Source organism: Setaria viridis, chromosome 1 (genome assembly GCF_005286985.2).
Source record: "Setaria viridis chromosome 1, Setaria_viridis_v4.0, whole genome shotgun sequence".
Classification (NCBI taxonomy): Eukaryota; Viridiplantae; Streptophyta; class Magnoliopsida; order Poales; family Poaceae; genus Setaria; species Setaria viridis.
The window spans coordinates 4,191,917-4,217,167 of NC_048263.2; the positions used below are offsets into that span (position 1 = coordinate 4,191,917).

The 25,251-nt window shown below is 47.3% G+C and overlaps 1 protein-coding gene and 1 long non-coding RNA gene across 2 annotated transcripts; one reads left to right on the forward strand and one right to left on the reverse strand.

Moving 5' to 3' along the window:
- Positions 1-3,547: 3,547 nt before the first annotated feature.
- Positions 3,548-5,761, reverse strand: LOC117840766 (SPX domain-containing protein 1). Its single transcript, XM_034721294.2, has 3 exons — positions 5,258-5,761; positions 5,012-5,144; positions 3,548-4,238 (listed from the first exon to the last, which is right to left on the reverse strand). The coding sequence occupies exons 1-3, from the start codon at positions 5,534-5,536 to the stop codon at positions 3,802-3,804; spliced, it is 849 nt and encodes a 282-aa protein (XP_034577185.1). The 5' UTR covers positions 5,537-5,761; the 3' UTR covers positions 3,548-3,801.
- A 1,182-nt stretch (positions 5,762-6,943) lies between these two features.
- LOC117844808 (uncharacterized) lies at positions 6,944-10,384 on the forward strand. The gene is made up of 2 exons (XR_004637940.2): positions 6,944-7,703; positions 9,315-10,384. It is a non-coding gene; the product is annotated as an uncharacterized lncRNA (long non-coding RNA).
- Positions 10,385-25,251: the final 14,867 nt, after the last annotated feature.

The following is a 25,251-nucleotide window of genomic DNA, read 5'->3' on the forward strand; positions in this document are numbered from 1 at the left end:
ACGTCGCTCCTCCGTCCATCCTCAGTCAGCGACGCCCCCAACCTTCATGCTGTAGCAACGCATGCTGGGGTTGCAGGTGTGGCCGTGGACGAGGCAGCACAGGTCGGAGGGCAAGGTGGCGTGACCTGAGGTCCAGGAAGCACCGCAGGCGGCGGGGTTGAGGGTAGCACCGTGAGGAGGCGGAACAGCATCGCGGGCGAGCTCAGAGCGGTGCCATGGCCTCAGCTTCGTCCAGGCGGATCTGCTCGACCTCGGCTTCGTCCAGGCGGGCGGGAGCAACAACGGCAGGAGAGAGAAAGGTGGGTTGAGGGAGGAGATAAAAATTTTTATTCTATAGAACTCGCTCCCATGCATGGGAGCCGGTTCGGTGTTTCCTTCCGATAGGACCGACCTCACAGTGTATGGATGCAGATCTGGTGGTATAGGACCGGGATAGGAGCGCCCATTGGAAAGGCCCTTAAAGAGATGCTCCTCTCCAACCTGATGGACGAGGTGCTTCCAGAATGGCTGGACTTGGAGTGCTAATTGATCTCAGAACAACAATTCACTCCTGTCGATTGCAGGTTCTTGGAATGGCCAGGGTTGATTCAGTGCTCATGGCTGAGCTTGCTGCTATTCTTTTAGCGGCAAAGATTCTCTCTGTGTTACATGTACAATCTGGAGGAATTGGAGCTGACTGTCTTCTGGCAGTTAGAAACATTCAGAGTCTGTTCTTGAAGGCTCCATGGAAACTTCGTCCTTGGATTTCTCAAATCCAACAAGATGGCCTACAGGAGCTTTGCAGGTCATCAAAATTTCAAGACACCAGAACGTTAAAGCAAGCTTAGCTTCTTCTACAGTAACTATTCCTGTTTGTACAAATCCCAAACATGCTTCTACATGTGCTGTGCTCTCAGCACTGCATTCTGTACAACTGGGTCTTTTGACCCTCTCTCATGTACACTGCTTTTAAGTCTGCAATGAAGTTCCTGTAAAAAAAAAAGAGAGGCATTATAGCCTTATAGGAGACGAGGGAGGCCGCTTGCCGAGCTCACCGGCGTTATAGCGTTTGTGGTTCCTAATCCAGCAAAACTTTTGCCAACTGGTGACATCTTTGCGGCATACATTGGATCCTTCTCCATATGTATATCTATATATGTACTGGAAGGTCATCCGCCTCCTGTCCGCGGCGGCTCGGGCGGCCCCCCTCCGCGCCGCACCCCCAGCCCCAACCCGCGCCCTCCTCGCCTCGCCGCCACCCGAGCGGGCTGCCGGAAGCCCGCGCAGCCTCAAGACAGTGGCGGCGGGGCTTCTTTTCACCTCCTCACAAGCCCCCTTCAAACCCTAGCTCGGTGGCTGCCGCCACCACCTCTAACGCTGGTGCTGGCGGCTCGTGGTGACCGGATCTGCACATCGCTGGTGCGGATCCGTCGCCCTTCGGTGTGGTCGCTTGCTCGTCGTCGTCGACTGGGAGGGGCCGTCGGTGGCTGTCGCCACGGGGCCAAGGGGGCGCATCGTCGTCGCCCCGGCCTTCGCGACGCGACTCTGGGCCGCTGGTCCTTGCGGAGCTGCTTCTGGCGCGGCCTGCAGCTCCTTGGCGTCGGGGCGATGGGTCCGCCGCGGCCACAAGCGGGGCATGAGGTGGCTTGCGGCAGCGGCGGCGTGGTCCGCAGCGGCTGCGCGTACGTCGGCGTCTGGGCGAGCGAGGTAGTGGCCGCAGGAGCGAGGAGCGAGACGGCGGGGTACGGTGGCTGTGCGTCGCCGGCCGCCGGGCGCGACGCGCCAGATCTGAGCCGGTCGGTTAGGGCCAACGACGATGTAGAGGCGGTGGCGCACAACCATATCAGCTCTGTGCGCGGGCGAGGAGGAGGTCACGGAAGAAGATGGCGATGGCGGAAGAAGGCCTGCGCGCTAGAACTGGGACGCGGCGGCTCGCAGGCGCAGTGGCGGGCTGAAGGCGATGCGCGTGAGCAGCGAGCAGTGGAGGCTGCGCGTGGAGGCGCTGCGCATGTGCAGCGGTGGTCGGATGGTGGGATTGTGGAGTGGAGGAGGCTTGGTGGCGCGGTGTTGCGACGCCCCAAGGAGATGCCCGGCAACACTGGGGCGGTGTCCGCGTGCGAGGAGCGGAGGTCGAGTGGTGGCGCCTCTGGGAAGCGACTGCAGCGGAGGTGGAGGTACGGTGGCATGACGCGTGGAGGCGCCACCCCAGCTGGGCTGTCGTGGCTGTGGTCTGGGAGTGCCGAACCGTGAGCGTGCAGTGAGGGATTGGGGTGCTCCGGGCGAAAGCTCTCGCCGGCCTTCGTGCTAGTGGAGATGACGGTGGCGCCCTAGGGTGTCGTTTTCCCTATTGGGGGCGTCATATTGGAGCTACAACCCTGCTGCACGGGGTTTCTCTAGGTGAAAACCCTGTTCAGATCCTGAACAAGCGACGACGGCGCCATTGGTATCGTGCCCTCCTTGGAGGCCCAACTCGGCTTGGCATTGCTAGTCCATTGGTCATAGGCGGCAAGAGCCGGTATCGGCAATCTCGTCGCGTGGCAAGCTGGACGGGTGTTGCCGAGCCCACGTGGAGGCAATCACAGTTATGGTGGTGGCAGGGGGTTGTCGCATGGTTGTCGGATTTGGCTGCTTGCAGCGGACCGCGGCGGCTAGCGTTGCTCAGCAACGGTCGGTGCGGCGTGGGACTACGTCGGAGGACGACGCTTTGTGGCAATGGCATCGTGGGACGACTAGGCTTGCAGTGGACCGCGACAGATTCTTCAGTTTGGCTGGGCCATCTGGTGTGGTACATCGTCGGAAGATGGTGCAAGCAACTACTCTAGCTTGTTGACGCGGTGGTGGAGGCTATGTGCACGGGTGAAGCAACGAGGAGAGGCCGACCTGCGGCGACGGCTTGGCTACTGGATGGAGATCTGGGGAAGCGAGGCAACATTGCTCACCAAACTGATGGTGACAAAAGAAACGAATCCGTGACGTGGAATACCGGGGGCGGGCGTGGCGAGGCCCCCGCGGGCGGTGTTTTCTTCGAGGCGACGAGAGCAAGGTGGAGTCCAATGGTGAAAGTGGCGAGGCTCCCACGCGTTGTGTTATCATGGTGGCAACTGCGAGGCAACCTACATGAGGTTCGGATTCGGTGGTATCACTCTATCAAGTGGAGTGTGGTGCTTGCAGCGGCAATTCGGCGGAGGGTCCCGCATGACGGTGGGCTTCTCGATGTGGTGCAGCAGTTTGCTTCTATCAGGTTCCTGTTGACGCAGGGTCACGCATGGAGGTTTCGGCGCAGGGTCACGCATGGAGGTTTCGGCGAACGTTGGTGGGTGCCGCGAATGTTTGGTGGGTGCCATGGTAAAGACTCTGGTTCTGCTACCGTGGCGAGTCGAGTGGAGTGGTGAGGCCATGTTGCCAATCGGTCGGGTGTGGCGGTTTGAGTTGAGTGGTTACCCGCGTTGATGTCCCAATCCAACCGGACGAGTCTTTTTGGTTTTCTTTTCGTTTCATTTTCCTGACTATAGCCTTCCAGGACTGTAGTCTTATATTTTTCTACTATATTAATAAAACACATAATATCTTGTGCAATATGTACTGCAAACTTTGTGACTTATCAAAGTATTCTTTATCCCACTTTTACAAACAGCAGTTCCCACATTATGTGTGAAAACAAACGCTGTGTGCATGGTGCATAAACAAAGTAAGAAATCTTCTCTGAGCAAAGGTCTAAGATTGAGCAACTGTGCAAGCGAGAAGCAGCATTGTACACATCATAGCAACCAGGCCAGCCACCTAGGACAGGCTTCTCCGTCATTTCGTCCCTCGCATCCCACCTCAACCCTCCTGCTCCGGCTCCTCCACGTGCCCGTTGGCGCCGTGCAACGGCGGCAGGGAGAAGGCGCTCACCGTGGAGCTCCCGCTCCGGATCTCCCGGAGCGACCTGAGCGCGGCCAAGGTGCTCTTCATGTACGTGCTCTCCATGTCCTCGATCTCCTCCAGCTCCAGCGCCCCGCCGCCGCCGTTGGCCAGCGAGGAGCTGGCATTGTCCACGGGCTTGTCGTCACCGTCACTGTCCTCCCTCCCGTCGTCGCTCGGCGCCGGCGGTTGCTGGCTCCGTGGCAGGAGTTGGTCCAGCATCGCCTCGCACTCCTTGACGAGCTTGTACAGGAGGTCGGTGGTGAAGAAGGGTTCCTGCATCACGTTCTGTATGAACGGCAGACGGATCAGCGCGCCGGTCCTCTTGTCGTACTTTTTGAGGATCTTGACAAGTCCTGGTTAAACAGAGGACAACTTCGTCAGCATAACGGCAATCGGCAAGACAGCAATACTGATCGAACGGGCAGAGCAACTTAGTAGCTTTTTTGCTCACAAGTTCGCTACTGTTGTTACAAATAGAACCATCCATTGTTGCACCTTAATTAAAATGAAAGAGGAAAAAAAAAAAGGAAATCTGCCAAGTTCTGTCAATATTTCCAAGCTAATATGTGTTGTTGGAAGTCCACAAACTTTAGTGGGAACCACACTTTCTTAGCACATGACTCGATAATTTAGGAAATAGTGATGCTATAATGGTTGCATGGATCAGTGAGTCTAAGTGCATGACCAGTTGATGAACTACTGGAAGGAATAAAAAAAATTAGATAAACTACGCTTTGTGGCACAGAGAATTATTCCATTTACAAAAGGGGTTATATGGAATCTACCTCTGCGCCCCCATGGGGCGCAGACTTATCACTCTAAATAAATTGGTAAAGATTCTCAAGGTAGAAAAATATTGACCACGTGATTTCCACTTATCACTCTAAATAAATTGGTAAAGATTCTCACATGTATGGATGTACTTATAGAAAAATATTGACCACGTAGTTTCCACACCTACAAAAATGACATGTCAAACGATACTGTAGAATATTCCTAGACTCCAATACTGAGAATATTCCTAGACTCCGACACAAAAAGAGCACGTGGCTAACTTGCACCGCTCTAGATCTCAATAACACACATGACAAGCAGCAACCACGGGAACAGGGGAGGGCGTGCTCACCGGTGTAGTTGAGCGCGCTGTAGTTCTCGAGCAGCACCATCTCGCCGTGCAAGTCGACGATCTCCTTCCGCACCCGCAGCAGCTCCTCCGCCGACCCCGTCTCCGCCGCGCTCACCGCCCTGTCCTGCAGCTCCTGCACCCCACAGCCCGACCCACCACAGGAATCAGACTCGGACCAATCCGCAGAGAGGAAAAGAAAAGGAGAGTGGAATTGGATCAAACGAAGCGATCGATCAAGCAAATTACCTTCTGCCGGATGACGTAGTCCTCCTCCTTCTCGAGGAAGAAGGCGTTGAACTTTTCGAGCTCGGCGTCGAGGAGGGCGACGAACCCGGCCTCCTCCGGGGTCATCGCCGGCGAGGAACCGCCGCCGTCCTCCACGCGCTGGCGCTTGCTCCGCCGCTCGCCGGAGCCGGCGCCGATCTGCTTGAGCCGCTTCTTGAGGTCCTTGTAGGACAGGAACTTGTCGCGCCAGTCGGGGAGCGTCTCCACGATCTGGTTGTTCAGGCTCTTGCCGAACTTCATTGTTGTGAGAAGAAGAACAGAATCGGATCAAATCGGTGGGGAATTCGTGGTCGAATGGGAGTGTGTGTGGGAGGTCGGAGAGGAGGCGAGATAAATAGGGGGCGGATGCAGAGCAGGACGAACGAGGATATCCGGGTGGTGATGGGGAAGGTCAGAATATTCCGGACGACGATATCTCGCGCCGTGGCGGTTTTATGCCACGCGCGGCTTCGTCACTTTGGATGGGTTTGGATGGTGAGAGGGCAAATGGTAGGGGGCACCCATGGGGGTTAAATGGGCAATGGTTTTTTTTTTTGAAAAAGGCTAATGGATTAGTATATTTGTGTGTGGACCAACATTTAAAACTTTGTTTTTGCTATATTTTTCACATGGATGAACATGAAGGCATAGTCAAAACAATTCAAAACATCAGGTTGGTTGATGGGAAGCTGGTGCATGGACGAGCTGAAGGCATACACCCTACCATGATTGAATACGCTAGTGAATTTGTATTGGTTTAAATTTTGAATTTCTTTGGTAGATTTCAAGATCTCATTACCTTAATCATGTATTTCGATATATGACAAATGGACTTCTTCTTAAAAAAGCAATACCATTGAAGATTCCTAGCCTTGTAATTTTATTGTACCCAACTGCTAAATGCGTGATGTGTTGTTAGCTAAGTGGCTCGTGCTACATGGTTTAATTTATTAATATAATTAGTTAAAGAATATTTTTTTATTTGCCTAATAATGTTTTGCTTGTATGAGCTCAACAAAACATGCCACCATATACAAATGTTAATATGGACATAAATAATAAATAAGTATTTAAAACCACACAGTTTCAAAAAGGATCCATAGTTGGCCTTGCATGTCCTAGATAATTAAAATATTGTTTTGTTGATTGACACCACTCCTATGTGCAAAAACCAGCTGCTGGGAAAGAAGGATTGTAGCTACTTAGTTTTTAGTTGGTTGGCTTCATTAGCTTGCAAGTCTGTCCAAAAGCTCAAGTTGGGGTGGCAACTTAGAATGATGCCATTTTCGTGGTTGTTGTCGACAACGTTAAATACTAATATGGGATTTGGATATCCTATTCTTAAAATAATATCCAATCTAAACACGGACTTTACCACGAAATATCGTGCCGAGATATCCTCCCCTTACCCATCATCGTAGACAGCGATTACATTTACTTGGCTTATGCATGTGGGCCACGAAAAATGATAGCCCTGAATTATTGTTTGACTTAACGAGATAAGATGCATTTCTTAATAAAAGCAAGTTGGGCAGATAATACATCCGTGTGCAACTCTCTCACATGCATGGTCCAATCAGTGATGTGGGTGCCTATTGACCTTTATAAGTTTTTGTTAGGATTTGCTTTAGGCTGTCACTTTTGTTTTCAAATCAAGATGAAGAAATTTTCCATAACGAATCCTAGAAGAAATTTTCCATCAGAATTTTTCAGGCCAACTTTGGCTCCTCTAGGATTTACAAGCGACGTTGACATGACAATACTACCCCTATGTTTCATTGGAGTGAAATTCCAATGCATCATACATTTGAGAATACTCATAGGAAGAAATAAAAAAAATATATAATACGTTGTGCATGACACTGGGTACGCTTGACATATTCGAGGCTTCACATGCACCGAAGTCCAAAAGCCAAGTCACCATGCGGGGCCAGAGCACGGAAGATTCCAAGCATAATCCGTTTGGGGCAACGAATATCCAAACCGGATATGCCAGCAGGTGCTCTTCTTTTCCCTCGGATCGTGTCGCCCCCCGAGAACGAGAGAATCCTCTCCCTTGTCTCTCTGGCTCCTGCTCGCCGCCGCCGCCGCGCCAATGGGATCCTCTCCTCCCTCCGCGCCACAGAACAAAGCCAACGAAGCATCTCTGAGTCAACACGAGACTACGCTGGGAGCGTGGGACGGAGCAAGCAAGGCAGAAGCGTCCATACAAAGCCCGCGACCGGCCGGTGATCCGATCGTCTGCGGCGGCCGCCGGCGATCGCGCCCCACGTGTGGCTCCGGCGCGGCGAACCGGCCGGCAGCGGCATGGGCCCGCGTGAGTCAAAGGTCTTCAGTCCCGTTTGACATGAGACGCTGGTTCGTCGGACAGTGATGTCGCGGGACTGAAAAGGCTAGTTCGGTGGGCCCCGAGAGATACCTTGAAAAGGTAGGTGAATAATGTCATCTTAGTTCTCGCGAGTTCTCGCGCACCGGTTGACATACAATGTTTACAAAAAGTGTGCTAGGTGGGGTAACCATCCTGCGATACTTTGACCGATCACTTAAGTCAAGTGAGTGTGAGTCCACTTTCGTGGATAATATTTGTCGGACATTTAAAAAATATGTGGATATGGTATCCAAGTCACGTGCTATCCACGTGGGAAGATCATAAATTGTCTTGTCCTTCACTTTTCAAGCAAATCGTGTTGACCTCTTTTTTTCTCATTATAAGATGATGTAAAATGGCGCATATATGTAGGCCACTAAATTGTTGCACCTAAGTAATTCGTACCATACACTTACAAATGTTATTTTTTGAAATGCACTCAAGTATGTCAATTTTTAGGTGCCATTCTTTACGGTTTTTTTTCTTACTTAATGATATTGTGCGGCCTTTGATTTCTCTAAGTCACGAGAGATGACTCGAGGTGCTAGCTGGGGGATACAGACATAAAAAAATTTATATACACATATGGACACTACTCACATTTATGAACGCATACATATACCCTATTATAGAATCATTTTCAAGAGAGAAATAGAAGTATATGGATAGTGCTATACATGCAATATAAACCGGTACGATTACGATGCACAATAATCTGCTCCCTCTATCCCAAATTATAGGTTGTTTTAGCTTTTTAAAATTCACAGAGTTTGATATGCACTTAGATATACCCTATGTCTACATGCATAATAATATATATGTATCTAGAAAAGCTAAAACCATCTATAATTTGAAACGAAGGGAGTACTATGTAGTAGCATTGCAAAATTTAAGCTTTTCAAAAAGCTCTTGAAAAAAATAAAAAAGAGATATCACCACGTAAATCGCTACATCTTAGGGTCTGTTTGGGACTGCTCCGCTCCAAAAAACAGTTTCACTCCACCAACTCCACCTTTTTTAGCCCCGCTCCACCAACTCTAGAAAAATAGGGAACTATGTACATATCTGGCTACCGGATGCAAATCCAGCTCCAGGAATTGTAGGAATTAGTGGGAATAATCACTCTTGCCCTTGGTGGTTTTTCCCCGCGCCGCTACAGGAAGTAGTGGCAACTTAGAGGCACAATTCACACAAGTATGAATTTGTTCACCCAATTTTACACAAAAGTTAGGCAACTGTTACTCGAGGTGCTCATATTTTTGTAAAGTTCTTTAATCAGCTGCCAGATTTAACAATTCTGTGATGGCAAGTGTTCGTTCTGAACTCTAAAACTGTAACCTTATTCAGGGAGGTCATTTTTTCTAACCCTGATTATCTAACCACTACTGCGTTTCATTTCATATGAGGCAGAGTGACTGCAGGCTTGGCGTTCGAGAAGCAGTTAGGCCTTGTTTAGTTGCCCAACTTTGGACAATCAAAATTACTGTAGCGCAACTGTAGCGTTTCGTTTGTATTTGTGAATTATTATTCAAATATTGACTAATTAGGCTCAAAAGATTTGTCTAGCAAAGTACAATAAAACTGTGCAATTAGTTTTTGATTTCGTCTACATTCAGTACTCCATGCATGTATCGCAAGTTTGATGTGATGGGGAATCTTTTTTTTCCATAGTGTCAAAGTTGGAATTTTGGGGGAACTAAACAGGCCTTACTCACTTTCTACTGACTGAAACTGTGCATCAAATCCACCGAACAAATTCTGGGAGCCAATATCCCAGACGGCAGCAGCAGCTCCATTCACCTGCAGGGAGCACCAAGCACTCAGTTCAGTTCAGAGAACGGAAGCTAGCAGAGTCGAGGACAACGGATTCCCGGTCACGTACGTTGAGGCACGGCTCGATCGACGGCCCGGCCGCCGCCGTCACCGGCGTGGCAGCCGACACGGGGCAGCTCGCGGCGGCGGGCGGCGGGTACAGTTTGTTGATGACCATGTCCAGCCCAAAGCCGGTGGAGCCTGCCGCTGCGGACGGGTGCACCTGCTGCATGGGGTTCATCTGAAGGCAGGCCGGCTCCAGCTGCCCGGCCGGCAGAGCCATCGTGGGCAGGGCGGCAGGGTTGCACGCCTGCTTCAGCTGCCTTCCGAAGAGGTCCTCGACGATGTCGAAGCTCACCACCGGGTTGGATGCGGCGATCTTCATGGACAGGAACTGCAAGAGGAGAGGAGCCTCCGGTGAGCGATCGCACAAGCTGGAAGAAGCAGTGAAGACGAAGCCAGTTCACGGCCGCTCCGGCCTAGGACCTCTTCGAAGTCAGGCTCAGCACCGGCCAGAGGCTCGCTGCTGACGGCCTGGGCACGGCCGCCACCGGCCAGGGCGTGCTCCAGCCTAAATCAGCGCCGGTTAGGGGTGGATGCCGTCGGTTAGGCCGCGCCCGCCTATGGGCGCCGGCGGGTGGAATGGAGTTCGGCTAGAGGAAGGGGAGATGATGGTGGCGGTGATGGCAGAGGCAGAGGCGGTGCGAGGGACGGGGCGGCGGCGGAACAAGAGGCATCGCGAGGTGTTGCGAGGGAGGTTTTTTTTGGCAGCAGCTTTGGAGGAGCTTCAGAAAAATGTTGAAGTTGTCTTTCAGATCTAACTTTTTTTCTAAAGTTGGTATAGTTGGAGCTAGAGATGTTTGGCAAGATAATTTTGAAGTGGAGTTACAAAACTTAAAGTGGAGCGGTTCCAAACACGCCTTTATGCATTATGCAAGGTGTTGTAGCACACTGGCAAGACTATCCGTGGTGCACAGTCGATCGCGCAACGAAACGACACCGGCCGCCGGACTCGGTTTTCTCATCCCTTGGAGCAGCACCCGGCTAATCGGGGTTGTTTCTATCCGTGAAGCAAACCACACCGAACCTAGCCGTGAGCGTGGCAGACGGCGGGGGATCGGAGAAGGCAAAATGAACCCGTACGTGTTGGTTGCCCCAGCCGGCACCTCGTTGCATATTCTCATGGGAATTAGCTAGCCCTGGCAAAACAAACAGGATGAGCTCTTTGATGCTCCTTTCCTAGTTTTGACAGCAAATATAATCCAGCTAGAAATTAAGCGTATATGTTGCGGATCACGCGTAGTTGGCGGGTATCAGATAGTTTATGTGAAGTGTATTCATGCTAATACTAGTGGAGTGGCCACGTCACATTGTAATGTAATGGCAAAAATGAAATATAGGAGAGAGAGGGGACTAAAAATACGTATGGGGCGTGTGTGGGTGCAGTGTGTGTTTATGTGTACGTAAAAAACAACGAGGAGGGTCACTAAAAACAAAAGATAGGCCCAGCTCGTAATACAATCAAGGCCCAATCTACCTTAATATAGGGCCATAGCTAGAGTCCACTCCAGCAGCCACACGGCCTCCGTAACAAACAGGCCCACTATCTACCTCTCCGATTTGGAAAAATCTATATGCGACATGTGAACTTTTTTTATTTTTTATTTTAGTATTTTGCAAAAATATAGAGTCGGATGAAAAAATTGCAAAACTAGGCTATTGTCGCTGGCTGGGCCGGCGGTAAGGCGCTTCCGCCAGCCCAGGCGGCGGTAACGGCCCAGCCGGCGACAAGGGGTGCACCCCTCCGCACTACACTTTTAAAAAATCATAACTAATTCATATTAACTCGAATGGAGATAAAAATTTATATAAAACTTGTAGACCTCGACGAGATCTACAACTTTGTAGTTAAAACTTTTTTGATTTGATGTCATATTGGTGCTCAAATAATCGACACAAGTTTCAGATCTAAAACTCAATTTTTAGATCTGAAACTTGTGTCGATTATTTCAGCAACTAAATGGCTCCAAATGAAAATAGTTTGAACTACAAAGTTGTAAATCTCGTCGAGGGCTACAATTTTCATAGAAATAAGTTTCTATATGAGCTCGTATGAATTAGTTATCATTTTTTGAAAGTGTGCTGCCCAATTTCAGATCTAAAAATTGAATTTTAGATCTGAAACTTGTGTCGATTATTTGAGCACCAATATGACATCAAATCAAAAATGTTTTAACTACAAAGTTTTATATCTAGTCGAGATATACAATTTTTATATAAAGTTTATCTCTATCCAAGTTGATATGAATTAGTTATGATTTTTTGAAAGTGTGGTGCGGAGGGGTGCATCCCTTGTCGCCGGCTGGGCCAGCGGTAAGGCGCTTCCGCCGGCCCAGGCGGCGGTAAGGGCGGTTGGGCCGGTGGAAGGGCCTTACTGCCGGCCCAACCGGCGACAATAGCTTAGTTTCGCAATTTTTTCATCCGACTATATATTTTTGCAAAATGCTAAAATAAAAAATATAAAAATAAAAAAAGTTCTGCGACATGTTGCGCTCAAGGCGAACGCACGACACTCACGGCCTGTTGCGCGTCCGTGGGCTAGGTCCATGAGGTTTGTGGGTGCACGACTGCATGTAGGATTTATTGGTCTACATGCGCATATAATCAGAGTAGTAGTAAAAAGCTAGTTTGCGTGTCAGGAGAACTTGGGCGACCTGCATAACCTGTGATCGGGATTTGGGATGACGTGGCCAACTTGTTTTTCATTTGTTTGACTTTTTAAAATACGATAACTTTTCTTTTGTCTATTCATTTTATGCATCACTATATTCATTATTACGAGATCTATAAAACTAGACCAATAATGCATATATTTTGAAATAGTTTTATGTACTGACAATTTATGATAATGTGTAGTAGCTAGTTCTAATTTAAGTGTGTACTAACGTTCCTTTTTTTAAACAAAGCTACTAACGTTCTTACCCATACGAAGCATCTATATAAGTTGCCAAATAGTTTCTAAATAAATTATCGTGTATTTTTATATAAATTAATAGTAATAAGTTCATACAAATTCATTGTATAAGTTAAGTGGGTACCGGACATGCAAGTTTTACACGGTACAATACAAGTTGCTACATGGTTGTTCACAATTTTTTGTAACCTCCAAATTACAACACAAGTTGCTACATAGTCTATATAAGTTAATATTGTACATTCAATATAAGTTGACAGTCATATAAAATATTTTCAAAACATATCAAATATAGATCTTAACATATCAAATATGGATCTTATTTTGTAGATATCATCACAAAGATCGTAATGGCGAAAACAAATTTGAAAATAGACACTCGATGAGAGAGTAATGGTCATTTGAAGAAAAAACGGAGTGCCCACGTCGCTCCCCCCTACGAGCGACACGGGTGATGCCCGCACCGTTGCCGCTCGGCCCCCACCGCCTCTCGTCCTCACCTTGTGTAATAAGTGCCATTTTAAGTAATATAGTGACTATGAAAAATTCAAAAAGAAATCCAAAAGAAAAAGAAGAAAAATGGCAAAAAGATCAAATTCGGCCAAATTTTGACCGAAATTTGAATTTCAAATTTGAAATTCAGAAAAATTTGCCAAAAATGTGGATTACAAGTGTAATGATGTGTAGGACTCAAGGATCAAAAATTTTGAGCTATGCTAGTGCCAAAGTCTTCAGAAGAATCAAAGAAAGAAAAGAAGAACTCGGTTTACTGTTCACCACCCGAAAATAGAAATTCAGAAAAACAGCTACAGAGTCTGTTTTCAAAATTCAATTCTGAAGAATTTTCCAACCAAGTGTACCAGAACAACTATACCATGTTGAAATATAGACTTTGGACTGCAATAATCATGTGTTGTTGGCCAGGAATAGTGAAAGGAAGGAAGTCAACCTCGAGCTCAAAGTCAGCACAAAATCACAATTGTCTGAAACTCTGAAAAATGCCTAAGTCTGAACAGCAGCTAGGCATCGGCTTTGAATTCAAATTCAGAGCAAATTAGATCAAGGAAGGTACTGGTTCATGATCAAAATGGAACGTTGGGACAATATAGAGCATGTTTGAGGTGAAGTTGGACTGAGGGCAGAAGAATTAGACCACTAAATCGAGTCATCAAGTGAGCTCCATGACACTGTCAACGACTGACGAAACTGAATAATGGTTTCAGTCGAAATTCAGAAGAACCCGAGAAAACAAATCCAAATTCAAGCCAATTCGATGCTTATCTCGAGCCGAAACCAAAATAAAAGTTAAAGAGCTCGAGTTTATCTGCCACTTTGGTTAAAGCATCTGAGCACCGTCGGATTGAGATTTAGCCGCGGAGAAGCTCTGAAGATCACGGGCGGTGACTGAGCATCAAACGTGTCGCCGCCGCCGTCGTCGGTCGACCGCCAGGGCAACTAGCTAGGCCACCTCCTCACCACGCAAGCCTACGGGTAGGCCACAGTGTCGTCCATGCGAGGGGTGAATCGCTTGAATAGTTACTGTTCCCGCGCCACCGTTTCACTGCCGCCCCTTTTTACCGCCGCTCGCTCCCTTCTGTCAAACTTCACCGCCACGCAAAATTCCACCGCCCCGTCTCGCCTCCCGTCGATTCCTCTCGCCTACTCCTCTACAGACACCCCAGCCACACCCTGAGCTAGTTGTTGTTCCACATCCTCGCCGGAATAGCCGTGCTCGCCGCATCTTCTGTCCGCCGCCGTCACGCCGCCCGCTCACGGTGAGAACCCCCTCGCGCTGTCTCTCTTCTTTCTTGAGTAGTCGTAGTCGAGTCCTTGGGGTCCTAGTATGGTGTCGGGGTAGTCGTTTGAGTAGATTGTGCCGTAGTCGCGAGTAGCCACGGCCGGCCGAAGGAGTCGCCGCCCGTCGCCGTGGAGGGGGTAGCTCCGGTCGTCTTCAGGGGAGCTGTCGCCGCGCACGAGGTCGTGTAGGGTTAGGGTTGGTGTCGTCACCTAGACTTGCCGCCGGGAGGGCGCCGGCCGGCGAGCCGCGCCGCCCCCTGTTCCGGTCGCGCTTTTGGCGGGAGGAGGAAGAAGAAGCTGTGCACCCGGGCCCGCGCGTCAGAAAGAAGGAAGGAGAAGGAGGCTGGGGAGGAGCAGTCGGTGGCTGGGCCACGGTTCGGAGGCCCAGTAGTGGCGCGCGTGGTTAAGTGGAAAAAGGAAAGAGGGCCGGCGCGTCGCGTAGGCCCAGGAGCCGGTGCGGAGTCATCGGCCTGGTTCGGAAGCCGGAGGCCCGTAAAGTCCAGCAGGCCGGTGGGCTTGTAACACAGGCCGGCGTCACGTGAAAAAGGAAGAAAAAGAAAGAGGGGCCGTGGGCCGGTGCTGGGCTGCTAGAGGAAATCGGCCCACGGGGCCCGTCGGAAGGAGGGGTAAGGCCGGCGGGTAGAATGAATAGGAAGGTGGGGCCCGCGCTGTGGGGTCCGGTGTTTCGTGCGAGAGGGTAGCTCGGGGGTGAGTGAGAAAAGTTTTTCCGGGGAAATTTCGGGAAAAGTTAGATTCCTTTAGCAAAATAATCCGTTTAAATTCGTTTTGCACCATTTTAATCACAGAAATTTGTAGGAGTGTCCAAAATTAGTGAAACCAATTTTGTTAGGCTTGTTTTATTTTCCTTTATGCATTAAAATTTTTACACCCTAGGAAAATAATAAAAATTTGGGTATTTATTTAATGCCTTCCTTTTAAGGTAATTAAATAAATACTTAATATTTATAAAATGTATAAAAATATGAATAATACTTTATCAATCACAAATAATTCTTAACTCATAGGAAATTAGATTTTCAAGTTAGAAACTATTTACCACCTTTATCAAAAAATTAAAAGCTATAGGAAGGGTTAAATGAGAAAAATAAAAATATAGGTTAATCTTTTCAGATTTCTTTTGTGTGTTGACTTACAACTTATTCGTGATAAGTCGTATAGTCCTTGTTGGCTTGCAACTTTATCATGAAGGAAAGTTGTATAGTCTGTTATTTAAACAGTTTGCATTCTAACCCCTGCATATATTGCGCCGTAGATCCAGAAGCACCAGAAGAGGATTACTGGGAATTTTCAGAAGGACCCTTGGAGTCTGACGAGGTGTTTGAATTTGTCCCCTGTGAAGCAAATCCGTCGGCGTCTACTAATCTTTTTAACGATCAAGGCAAGCCCCGGTGCACTTATACCTATCTATTTTGAAGTCGTTATTTCATGTGACTAGTTATAGGTTAATTGGTTATTGTATGCACTAAGTCTAGGAGTTGGATGAAACCTATTCTTGTGTATGATCATGCCTTGATTTAAGGACATCTTTGCCACTTGTTCAAATCCTAGAAACTACCCAAGTCTAGAATTGCTTACTTGCTTACATGCTTGGTTTACCAACCTTAAGGAAAACACTTAAGTCATACATGTTGCTTATGAAGGATAGTCTGGAATATGAAAACGGACAGAAGCTAAAGATGTAGTTCTGTCTGCTAGATTAATCTGGTTAAGGCCCGATCGTTGTCTTAACCGCTGATCAAGTGATAACATCTGATCACTTACTGGGTATGGGACCAGTAAAGCCCAGTAGATTAGTAAATTCTATGATCAGGAATGCTTCGTACCCGCATTTGACGTGCTGGAGATTGGCAGGGGTGTAGCCTGAAACTCACATGGAGATCAGGCCAGACGTGGGGTCCCATGTGGGGGTGCATCCCTGGGTCCGGGTAGTTGTATTCCTAATCATTGACTTTACTAATCGAGAGGTTGTTAGTACGACCTGGACAGTCGTATGATGCTGGTGATCAGGATACTCTCCTGCAGGATGTAAATTGATCCGGATCGCCGCAATTCTCGGTTATGAATGCACTTGATCACTGTTGAGCATCGTAGTATAACACATGTGATATAAAATTTTCTATTGCCAAGTGCTGTATGAATTAACAGTTATGATTGTTTTACTTCTGTTATCATCTAGAATGGTTAGGTAACAACTTAACTAAACTAAAAGACAAAACTAAGGCCTCACTCGTAGTAAGCTTTTCGGCAAAAATCGTGTCAACCAAGCACACCCAAAGGCTGACATGCATTCCAATGAAAAACTATTATATTGGTTAGTCGGGTAAGACTTGCTGAGTACCCCGTACTCAGGGTTTTCCCCTTGTGGTTATCTTTCAGAAGCTCCACAGGAAGCTACCGAGGAGGAGACCCCGAAGACCTAGAGTATTGACCTGAGTCTCTCAATACTCTAGAAAACCTTTAGCGACGCATCTTCTCCTAAACTACTTATGTTCAATCTTAGAGCTTGTCTAACTATGCATCACTAAGTTTGTTTCAACTTGAAGTCTTGTAATAAATTATGTATGTAAAAATGTAATATTTGTTGATATTATCCCATCGCGGATATTATCCTGATGTATGGTGATGAAACACGCCGTGGATCTTTCGAGGAGTCCTAGGGACACTCGACGGACTACCGGACTTATGCTGTTTTAGGTGCGTTTCGGATAATTGCTGCTCCGACAGCGATTAGGCGCACTTAAACCAGCTTAAGTTGGGCGGTTCCGCCACAGTTGGTATCAGAGCCGTAGGTTGGGATAATCAACAAATATTACCTTTCAAATGCTGAGACTCTATTTTAAAATAATAAAAAGAGTCACAGGTGGCAGTAGTGTTAACCGGTTGATTGTTTTGCAGATGCTAACTGTTTGCTGCGTGTCGCTAGTATTCGGTAGTTTATCAGGGAGAGATTACGATGCCACCAATTTTTCTACGAGTGTGTATACGAGTCTGAAAGTACGTAGGAATCGTTGCATCATAATTGCATTGCATGTTTAAAAACTTTTGGGTTTGGTGAGTGCCGCTAGACTTGACCTTGTTCTTTTATAGGATGTTCGAAGAAGGTTACACGGATAAGGGATGGGTGGACTCGTGGTCGTTATCTGGACAAACCAGGGTTCGTGCAGTTACTCTGGAAGACACTGCAAGAGTTGGGTTTTCATAATCCCCCAGAGTACTATTGGAGGAAGGAAGATACCGGCCATAAGCAATATTGCACAGTGTATGTACATATCCCAGATGATGATACCCGGCCTAATTGGCGCCTGGAGGAAGTAATGGAATCGGGTTTCGAATTCCATGATACTATAGAAAGGGCAGCCATGACAGCTCTTACTGAGCTGTGTGAGAATCATAAAGTGGAAATAGGATCGAGCTCTGCTCGATTCTATCCAATTAAGCATCAAGATGACGGGATATGGAAGCGGAGGATCAAAGCCTTGAAGAACACATCTCGCGTGGAGCACGATGTGTTGGTAGCTGCTGCCTCTGACTACATGACCGCTATGTACAATCTACATCAAGCTTGTATCCGGGAGTATTATAATCAGAGATAGAAGAACGAAGATACTAGGATGGAAGCAATGGGTGCCCGGTATGACAAAGAAATGTACAAGAAGGCAGCAATGGCGAGGGAGCACGAGATGGAGAAGGCGATGCGAGAGCAGTCCAGGCGGATTGAAGATTACGAAGAGAAACTTCGGGCGCTGCAAGGGTTCATCGAAGCAAGTCGAAGTATGGCGGATAGAGCAAGAGAAGAAGCTGAATCCAACGTCCATAGGCTGGAGGCGGAGAGATTTCAGCAACTAGACGAGATTCTATCACTTCGTCTAGCCCTGGAAGAAATGCAAGCTCAAGCACCTGCACAAAATATTATCAATATTCCACCACCTCCCCCACCAGAAGAGCCTCAACCACAAAACCCGGAGGAAGCAGATCAGCTAGTACCTGTGATAGAAATGGAGGAAGATCCAGTGCCACCGGCCGATCCTGAAATAGATTTATATGCTCACGAGAATTTAGAAGGCTTCGATGTGGACATGGAAGATGATCAGGGCGAAGTCCCTGCGGGTAATCAGCAGTTTGCATGGGCCAATGCCAATGCCGATGGACTAGATCCTCAGGGCTATGGTCCTATGCAACAATGGGGAGAAGAAGGACAGGAAGGCGAAGAAGAAGAGGAGCCAGAAGAGATGGAAGGAAATTCTGGAATCAGCACCTCTGATACTTCTCGCACTTGGAGTGATTACGGACCGGAGTCCGGAAGCGAGAATTCTGTCAATCAAGCTCCACCTGTTGCTCCCCCAGGGCAAACTCTGATGACCGTGGATCAAGATGTCCTGCAAGAAGCCATGGCACGACTGGGATTAAATGCCGAAGAACTGGGCATTTTCCCTTATGACGGTTGAAATGGACTTAGTTTGAAAGTGTTGTAATATATTCTTGTAAGATATGAGTGATGGACAAGTGGCACCAAGGGGTTTTGTAAATATTAATTCCTAAGCATGTAATATAAATAAGTATGTACATAAGTAAGGTTTGTATGTGAGCATGCTGTGATGTGTGATATGTTAGTATGCAGAGGGTTGTTGATAAGAATGCACCGTAAATATTAATATCTTGTTACTCTTGGCAGCATGACGGATCCCAGAGAACCCCGAGCTTCAGGCTCCAGAGGACAGGAAGAGGACTTACCCAGAGCGCCTACACTGGCGGATGCGATAGCTAGTTTGATGAATTCCGGGGCAGAGCAAGCCCGCTTACTCCAGATGATAGTACAGAATACCGGCAACGGTGGACGTAGAAGAGAGCCGGAGCAGGGGGTGTCCTACACCCAATTTCTGGAAACACGTCCCCCAGTCTTCTTAAAAGCTGAGCATCCTTTGGAAGCTAATGAGTGGCTTCAGGCCATGGAGCAGAAATTTCAAGTAATCCCCCAATGTACTGCCGTTCAGAAGGCCGAGTTTGCGGGGCTTCAGCTTCAGGGTCCCGCAGCAACTTGGTGGACCAGTCATCTGGCCAGGCAGCCAGTGGGAAGGGAAGTCACATGGGAAGATTTTAAGGAAGCTTTTCGGACGCAATTTATACCCGAGGGCGTCATGAGGATGAAGCTGGAACAGTTCTTGGGACTGCAACAAGGAACTCGCAGTATTCTAGCATATACTAATGAGTTCGACCACTTAGCCCAATATGCTCCAGAGCATGTTAATATGGAGACCAGAAAGAGGGATTGTTATCTCCGGGGGCTTAATACAAGAATGCAGGAAAAGTTATCCACCTGCACGTTCGCTGATTACAGTTCCGCGGTAAGCACAGCCATTACCGCAGAAGAAAAGATGAAAGCATTGGATGAAACATTAAAGAAAGAAGAAGCATTAAAGAGGAAGGCTGTTCCTTCTGGAAATTTTGGAAATGCTCCACAGAGGATGAGGATGGTATATAGAGGTCCTCCCCGACCCATGTATCGTCCTTCATTCCAGCAACGACCTTTTCAGTCCTGGAATGCCAGAGCTCCCAATATTGCCCCTCGTCCTGGAACTACACCATCTTTCGGGTTTCGTAACCCTACTCCTTCAGGAACCCCACAGGTTTGTTTCAACTGTGGGAAGCCAGGACATTTCGCCCGAGACTGTCGTTTTCCCAAAATTGGTGGAAACGCGAACTTGAAAGCTCAGACCTCGGGCCAAGGCTCTGGACAAAAGTTCGTCCATCGCAAGTTTGTCAACACCAAGACGGGCCAGGCTCACTATATGACTGTAGAAGAAATTCCAGAAGGAGAACCAATCCTAGCAGGTACGTACCTTCTTAACAATTATCCTGCTATGGTTTTGTTTGATTCCGGAGCGTCGCATACTTTTATAAGTAAAAAGTTTGTTACCCAACATCAACTATAAGTGCATACCTTAGATGTCAAATATGCTATTCAAGCTACTGGTGCCACACAGAATACCAATCAAGTAGCTCGCAATGTGATTTTAAACCTAGAAGGAAATAAAGTGGGAGCTTATCCTTTAATTCTGGAAGATCAAGGAATAGATATTATTTTGGGGGTAAATTGGATGAAAGCACATGAAGTTCAAATTAATGTGGTTACACGGGTTGTTAGCCTGAAAGATGACCAAGGCCACCCTTTCGAACTCCAATTACCCGTTCAACCCTGTTTAGACCGAATGGTCAAAAGGACTAGAGCAGTGACTCTAGAATCTATTCCTGTTGTTAATGAGTTCTTAGATGTATTTCCAGAAGATTTGCCTGGGCTACCGCCTGACAGAGCGGTAGAATTCACTATTGAATTAGAACCCGTCACAGCTCCTATCTCTAGGAGACCGTATCGAATGCCACCTAAAGAGCTAGCAGAATTAAAAATACAACTTCAAGAATTGTTGGATAAGGGTTTCGTTCGACCCAGTACTTCACCATGGGGCTGTCCAGCCCTGTTTGTTAAGAAGAAGGATGGTACCTTAAGACTATGTGTGGATTACCGTCCCTTGAATGCGGTAACCATCAAAAACAAGTATCCACTGCCACGGATTGACTTGTTGTTTGACCAGTTGTCCGGAGCTAAGGTCTTTTCAAAAATCGACCTTCGGTCAGGGTACCACCAGATTAAGATAAAACCCGAGGACATACCAAAAACAGCCTTTTCCACCCGATATGGACTATATGAGTATTTGGTTATGTCTTTCGGATTGACAAATGCCCCAGCGCATTTTATGTATCTCATGAATTCAGTATTTATGCCGGAACTGGACAAATTTGTGGTTGTCTTTATAGACGATATCCTTGTCTTTTCTAAAAATGAAGAGGAACATGCGCAACATTTGCGCATTGTTCTAAATAGACTCCGGGAACACCAGTTATATGCCAAATTTAGTAAGTGTGAATTTTGGTTAAAGAAAGTTCCATTCCTTGGGCATATACTGTCCGAAAAAGGAATTGAAGTAGATCCCGGAAAAGTCAAGGATATATTGGATTGGAAATCACCAACTTCTGTTCATGAAGTAAGAAGTTTCTTGGGAATGGCTGGCTATTATCGTAGATTCATTCCCAATTTCTCTAAGGTTTCTAAGCCAATCACCGAGTTATTAAAGAAGGATACAAAGTTTGAATGGAAACCTGAGTGTGAAGAATCATTTCAAATCTTGAAGAGATTATTGACTACAGCCCCAGTGCTAGCTCAACCTGACATAGAAAAACCCTTTGATGTATACTGCGATGCCTCAGGCACAGGCATCGGGTGTGTTTTAATGCAAGAAGGCAGGGTTATTGCTTATGCTTCTCGCCAGTTGAAACGTCATGAAGAGCATTACCCTACTCATGACTTAGAGCTTGCTGTCGTAGTGCATGCACTAAAGATATGGCGACACTATCTTTTAGGTAGTGAATGTCGTATCTTTACTGATCACAAGAGTTTGAAGTATATCTTCACTCAGATGGACTTGAATATGAGGCAAAGGCGGTGGCTAGAACTGATTAAAGACTATAAACTAGAGATTCATTACCATCCTAGAAAAGCTAACGTGGTGGCCGACGCCTTGAGCAGAAAGGCCCAATGCCATTGCAATACCGTCCAGTCTAACCTGAAGACCCTGTGCGAAGAAATGGAAGGCTTAAGTTTGGAAATAGTAAAACAAGGCACCCTCCAAAATGTTACGATTCAAGATACTCTAAAAGAAAGAATCGTAACGGCCCAAAAAGAAGACCCATGGATTAAAGCACTTTATCAGCAAAAAGCCGAGGGAAAGATTCCTGAACTTAATCAAGAAGAAGACGGAGGATTATATTTCAAGAACAGGATAGTAGTTCCGGAGGATGAGAGCCTGAGAAGATTAGTTCTAGAAGAAGCACATTCATCCAAGTTCTCCATTCATCCCGGAACCAATAAGATGTACCAAGATTTAAAGCAAAGATTTTGGTGGGCCAAAATGAAACCGGAAATTGCAAGATATGTGTCAGAATGTGACACGTGCCAAAGAGTTAAACCCATATTACAGAAATCGGCAGGTTTGTTACAACCCTCAAAAATTCCCGTCTGGAAATGGGAAGATATTTCTATGGATTTCATAGTAGGATTACCTACTACTTCTAAAGGATATGATTCCATCTGGGTTATTGTCGACCGTCTTACTAAGTCAGCTCACTTTATTCCAGTTAAGGCTACTTACCACGTGACGGCATATGCCAAACTCTATATAGCCCGGATTGTATCTTTGCACGGAGTGCCAAAAACCATTATCTCCGATCGAGGTTCCCAGTTTGTTACAGATTCTGGGAGCAACTGCAAAGGGACATGGGTACTACCCTCATTAGAGGTTCTGCTTATCATCCTCAAACTGGAGGACAGACAGAAAGGGTTAATCAAATTCTGGAAGATATGTTAAGAGCGTGTGTCCTTACTTTCTCTAAGCTATGGGACGAATGTTTACCTCTAGCCGAGTTCTCCTATAATAATAGCTATCAAGCTAGCATTAAGATGGCACCATTCGAAGCCTTGTATGGTCGAAAATGCCGAACTCCTCTAAATTGGTCAGGAGTAGGAGAAAGGACACATCTAGGATCAGACTTGGTTATGGAAACCGAGGAGAAGGTCCAGAAAATTCGTAAGCACTTGGAAATAGCTCAATCCCGGCAGAAGAGTTATTCAGACAAAATAAGACGGTTCTTGGAATTTTCTGCCGGAGATTTTGTATACTTAAAGGTATCTCCAATGAAAGGCGTACAACGCTTTGGAGTAAAAGGTAAGCTAGCCCCGAGATACATTGGCCCCTATGAAATTCTGGAACAAAAAGGTCCCGTAGCATATAAGTTATCATTGCCTGATCAACTTGCTTCTATACATGACGTATTCCATGTATCCCAGCTTAAGAAATGCCTAAGAGTTCCAGAAGAAATTTTGGAGGATCCAGATATTGAGCTCGAACCGGATCTAACATATGAAGAGAAACCTATTAAAATTCTGGATCAAAAGACACGCGATACCCGAACTCGGAGTATCACGTTTTATAAAGTGCAATGGAAAAATCATACTCCGGACGAAGCTACTTGGGAAAAAGCGGAAGACCTAGAGTCTAAATATCCGGAGTTATTCGAAACCGTCAGAGACAGATGAACAAGAACCACTACCCCCCCTATCCTTGTACAGAAAAAGGAAAAGTAAATGACCTGACGCAGTTTCCTTTCCATTCCAAAAACCAAGGATTTAACCCTAGGAATCTCGGGACGAGATTCTGTTAAGGGGGAGAGGCTGTAATAAGTGCCATTTTAAGTAATATAGTGACTATGAAAAATTCAAAAAGAAATCCAAAAGAAAAAGAAGAAAAATGGCAAAAAGATCAAATTCGGCCAAATTTTGACCAAAATTTGAATTTCAAATTTGAAATTCAGAAAAATTTGCCAAAAATGTGGATTACAAGTGTAATGATGTGTAGGACTCAAGGATCAAAAATTTTGAGCTATGCTAGTGCCAAAGTCTTCAGAAGAATCAAAGAAAGAAAAGAAGAACTCGGTTTACTGTTCACCACCCGAAAATAGAAATTCAGAAAAACAGCTACAGAGTCTGTTTTCAAAATTCAATTCTGAAGAATTTTCCAACCAAGTGTACCAGAACAACTATACCATGTTGAAATATAGACTTTGGACTGCAATAATCATGTGTTGTTGGCCAGGAATAGTGAAAGGAAGGAAGTCAACCTCGAGCTCAAAGTCAGCACAAAATCACAATTGTCTGAAACTCTGAAAAATGCCTAAGTCTGAACAGCAGCTAGGCATCGGCTTTGAATTCAAATTCAGAGCAAATTAGATCAAGGAAGGTACTGGTTCATGATCAAAATGGAACGTTGGGACAATATAGAGCATGTTTGAGGTGAAGTTGGACTGAGGGCAGAAGAATTAGACCACTAAATCGAGTCATCAAGTGAGCTCCATGACACTGTCAACGACTGACGAAACTGAATAATGGTTTCAGTCGAAATTCAGAAGAACCCGAGAAAACAAATCCAAATTCAAGCCAATTCGATGCTTATCTCGAGCCGAAACCAAAATAAAAGTTAAAGAGCTCGAGTTTATCTGCCACTTTGGTTAAAGCATCTGAGCACCGTCGGATTGAGATTTAGCCGCGGAGAAGCTCTGAAGATCACGGGCAGTGACTGAGCATCAAACGTGTCGCCGCCGCCGTCGTCGGTCGACCGCCAGGGCAACTAGCTAGGCCACCTCCTCACCACGCAAGCCTACGGGTAGGCCACGGTGTCGTCCATGCGAGGGGTGAATCGCTTGAATAGTTACTGTTCCCGCGCCACCGTTTCACTGCCGCCCCTTTTTACCGCCGCTCGCTCCCTTCTGTCAAACTTCACCGCCACGCAAAATTCCACCGCCCCGTCTCGCCTCCCGTCGATTCCTCTCGCCTACTCCTCTACAGACACCCCAGCCACACCCTGAGCTAGTTGTTGTTCCACATCCTCGCCGGAATAGCCGTGCTCGCCGCATCTTCTGTCCGCCGCCGTCACGCCGCCCGCTCACGGTGAGAACCCCCTCGCGCTGTCTCTCTTCTTTCTTGAGTAGTCGTAGTCGAGTCCTTGGGGTCCTAGTATGGTGTCGGGGTAGTCGTTTGAGTAGATTGTGCCGTAGTCGCGAGTAGCCACGGCCGGCCGAAGGAGTCGCCGCCCGTCGCCGTGGAGGAGGTAGCTCCGGTCGTCTTCAGGGGAGCTGTCGCCGCGCACGAGGTCGTGTAGGGTTAGGGTTGGTGTCGTCACCTAGACTTGCCGCCGGGAGGGCGCCGGCCGGCGAGCCGCGCCGCCCCCTGTTCCGGTCGCGCTTTTGGCGGGAGGAGGAAGAAGAAGCTGTGCACCCGGGCCCGCGCGTCAGAAAGAAGGAAGGAGAAGGAGGCTGGGGAGGAGCAGTCGGTGGCTGGGCCACGGTTCGGAGGCCCAGTAGTGGCGCGCGTGGTTAAGTGGAAAAAGGAAAGAGGGCCAG

Bases quoted from the DNA above. Each gene is read 5' to 3' on its own strand.
- LOC117840766 (XM_034721294.2), bottom strand. From the start codon at position 5,536: ATGAAGTTCGGCAAGAGCCTGAACAACCAGATCGTGGAGACGCTCCCC. The intron at 5,145-5,257 runs GTAATTTGCTTG...TGTGGGGTGCAG, and splicing joins ACTACGTCATCCGGCAGAAG to GAGCTGCAGGACAGGGCGGT. The intron at 4,239-5,011 runs GTGAGCACGCCC...CTGTTTAACCAG, and splicing joins CAGCGCGCTCAACTACACCG to GACTTGTCAAGATCCTCAAA.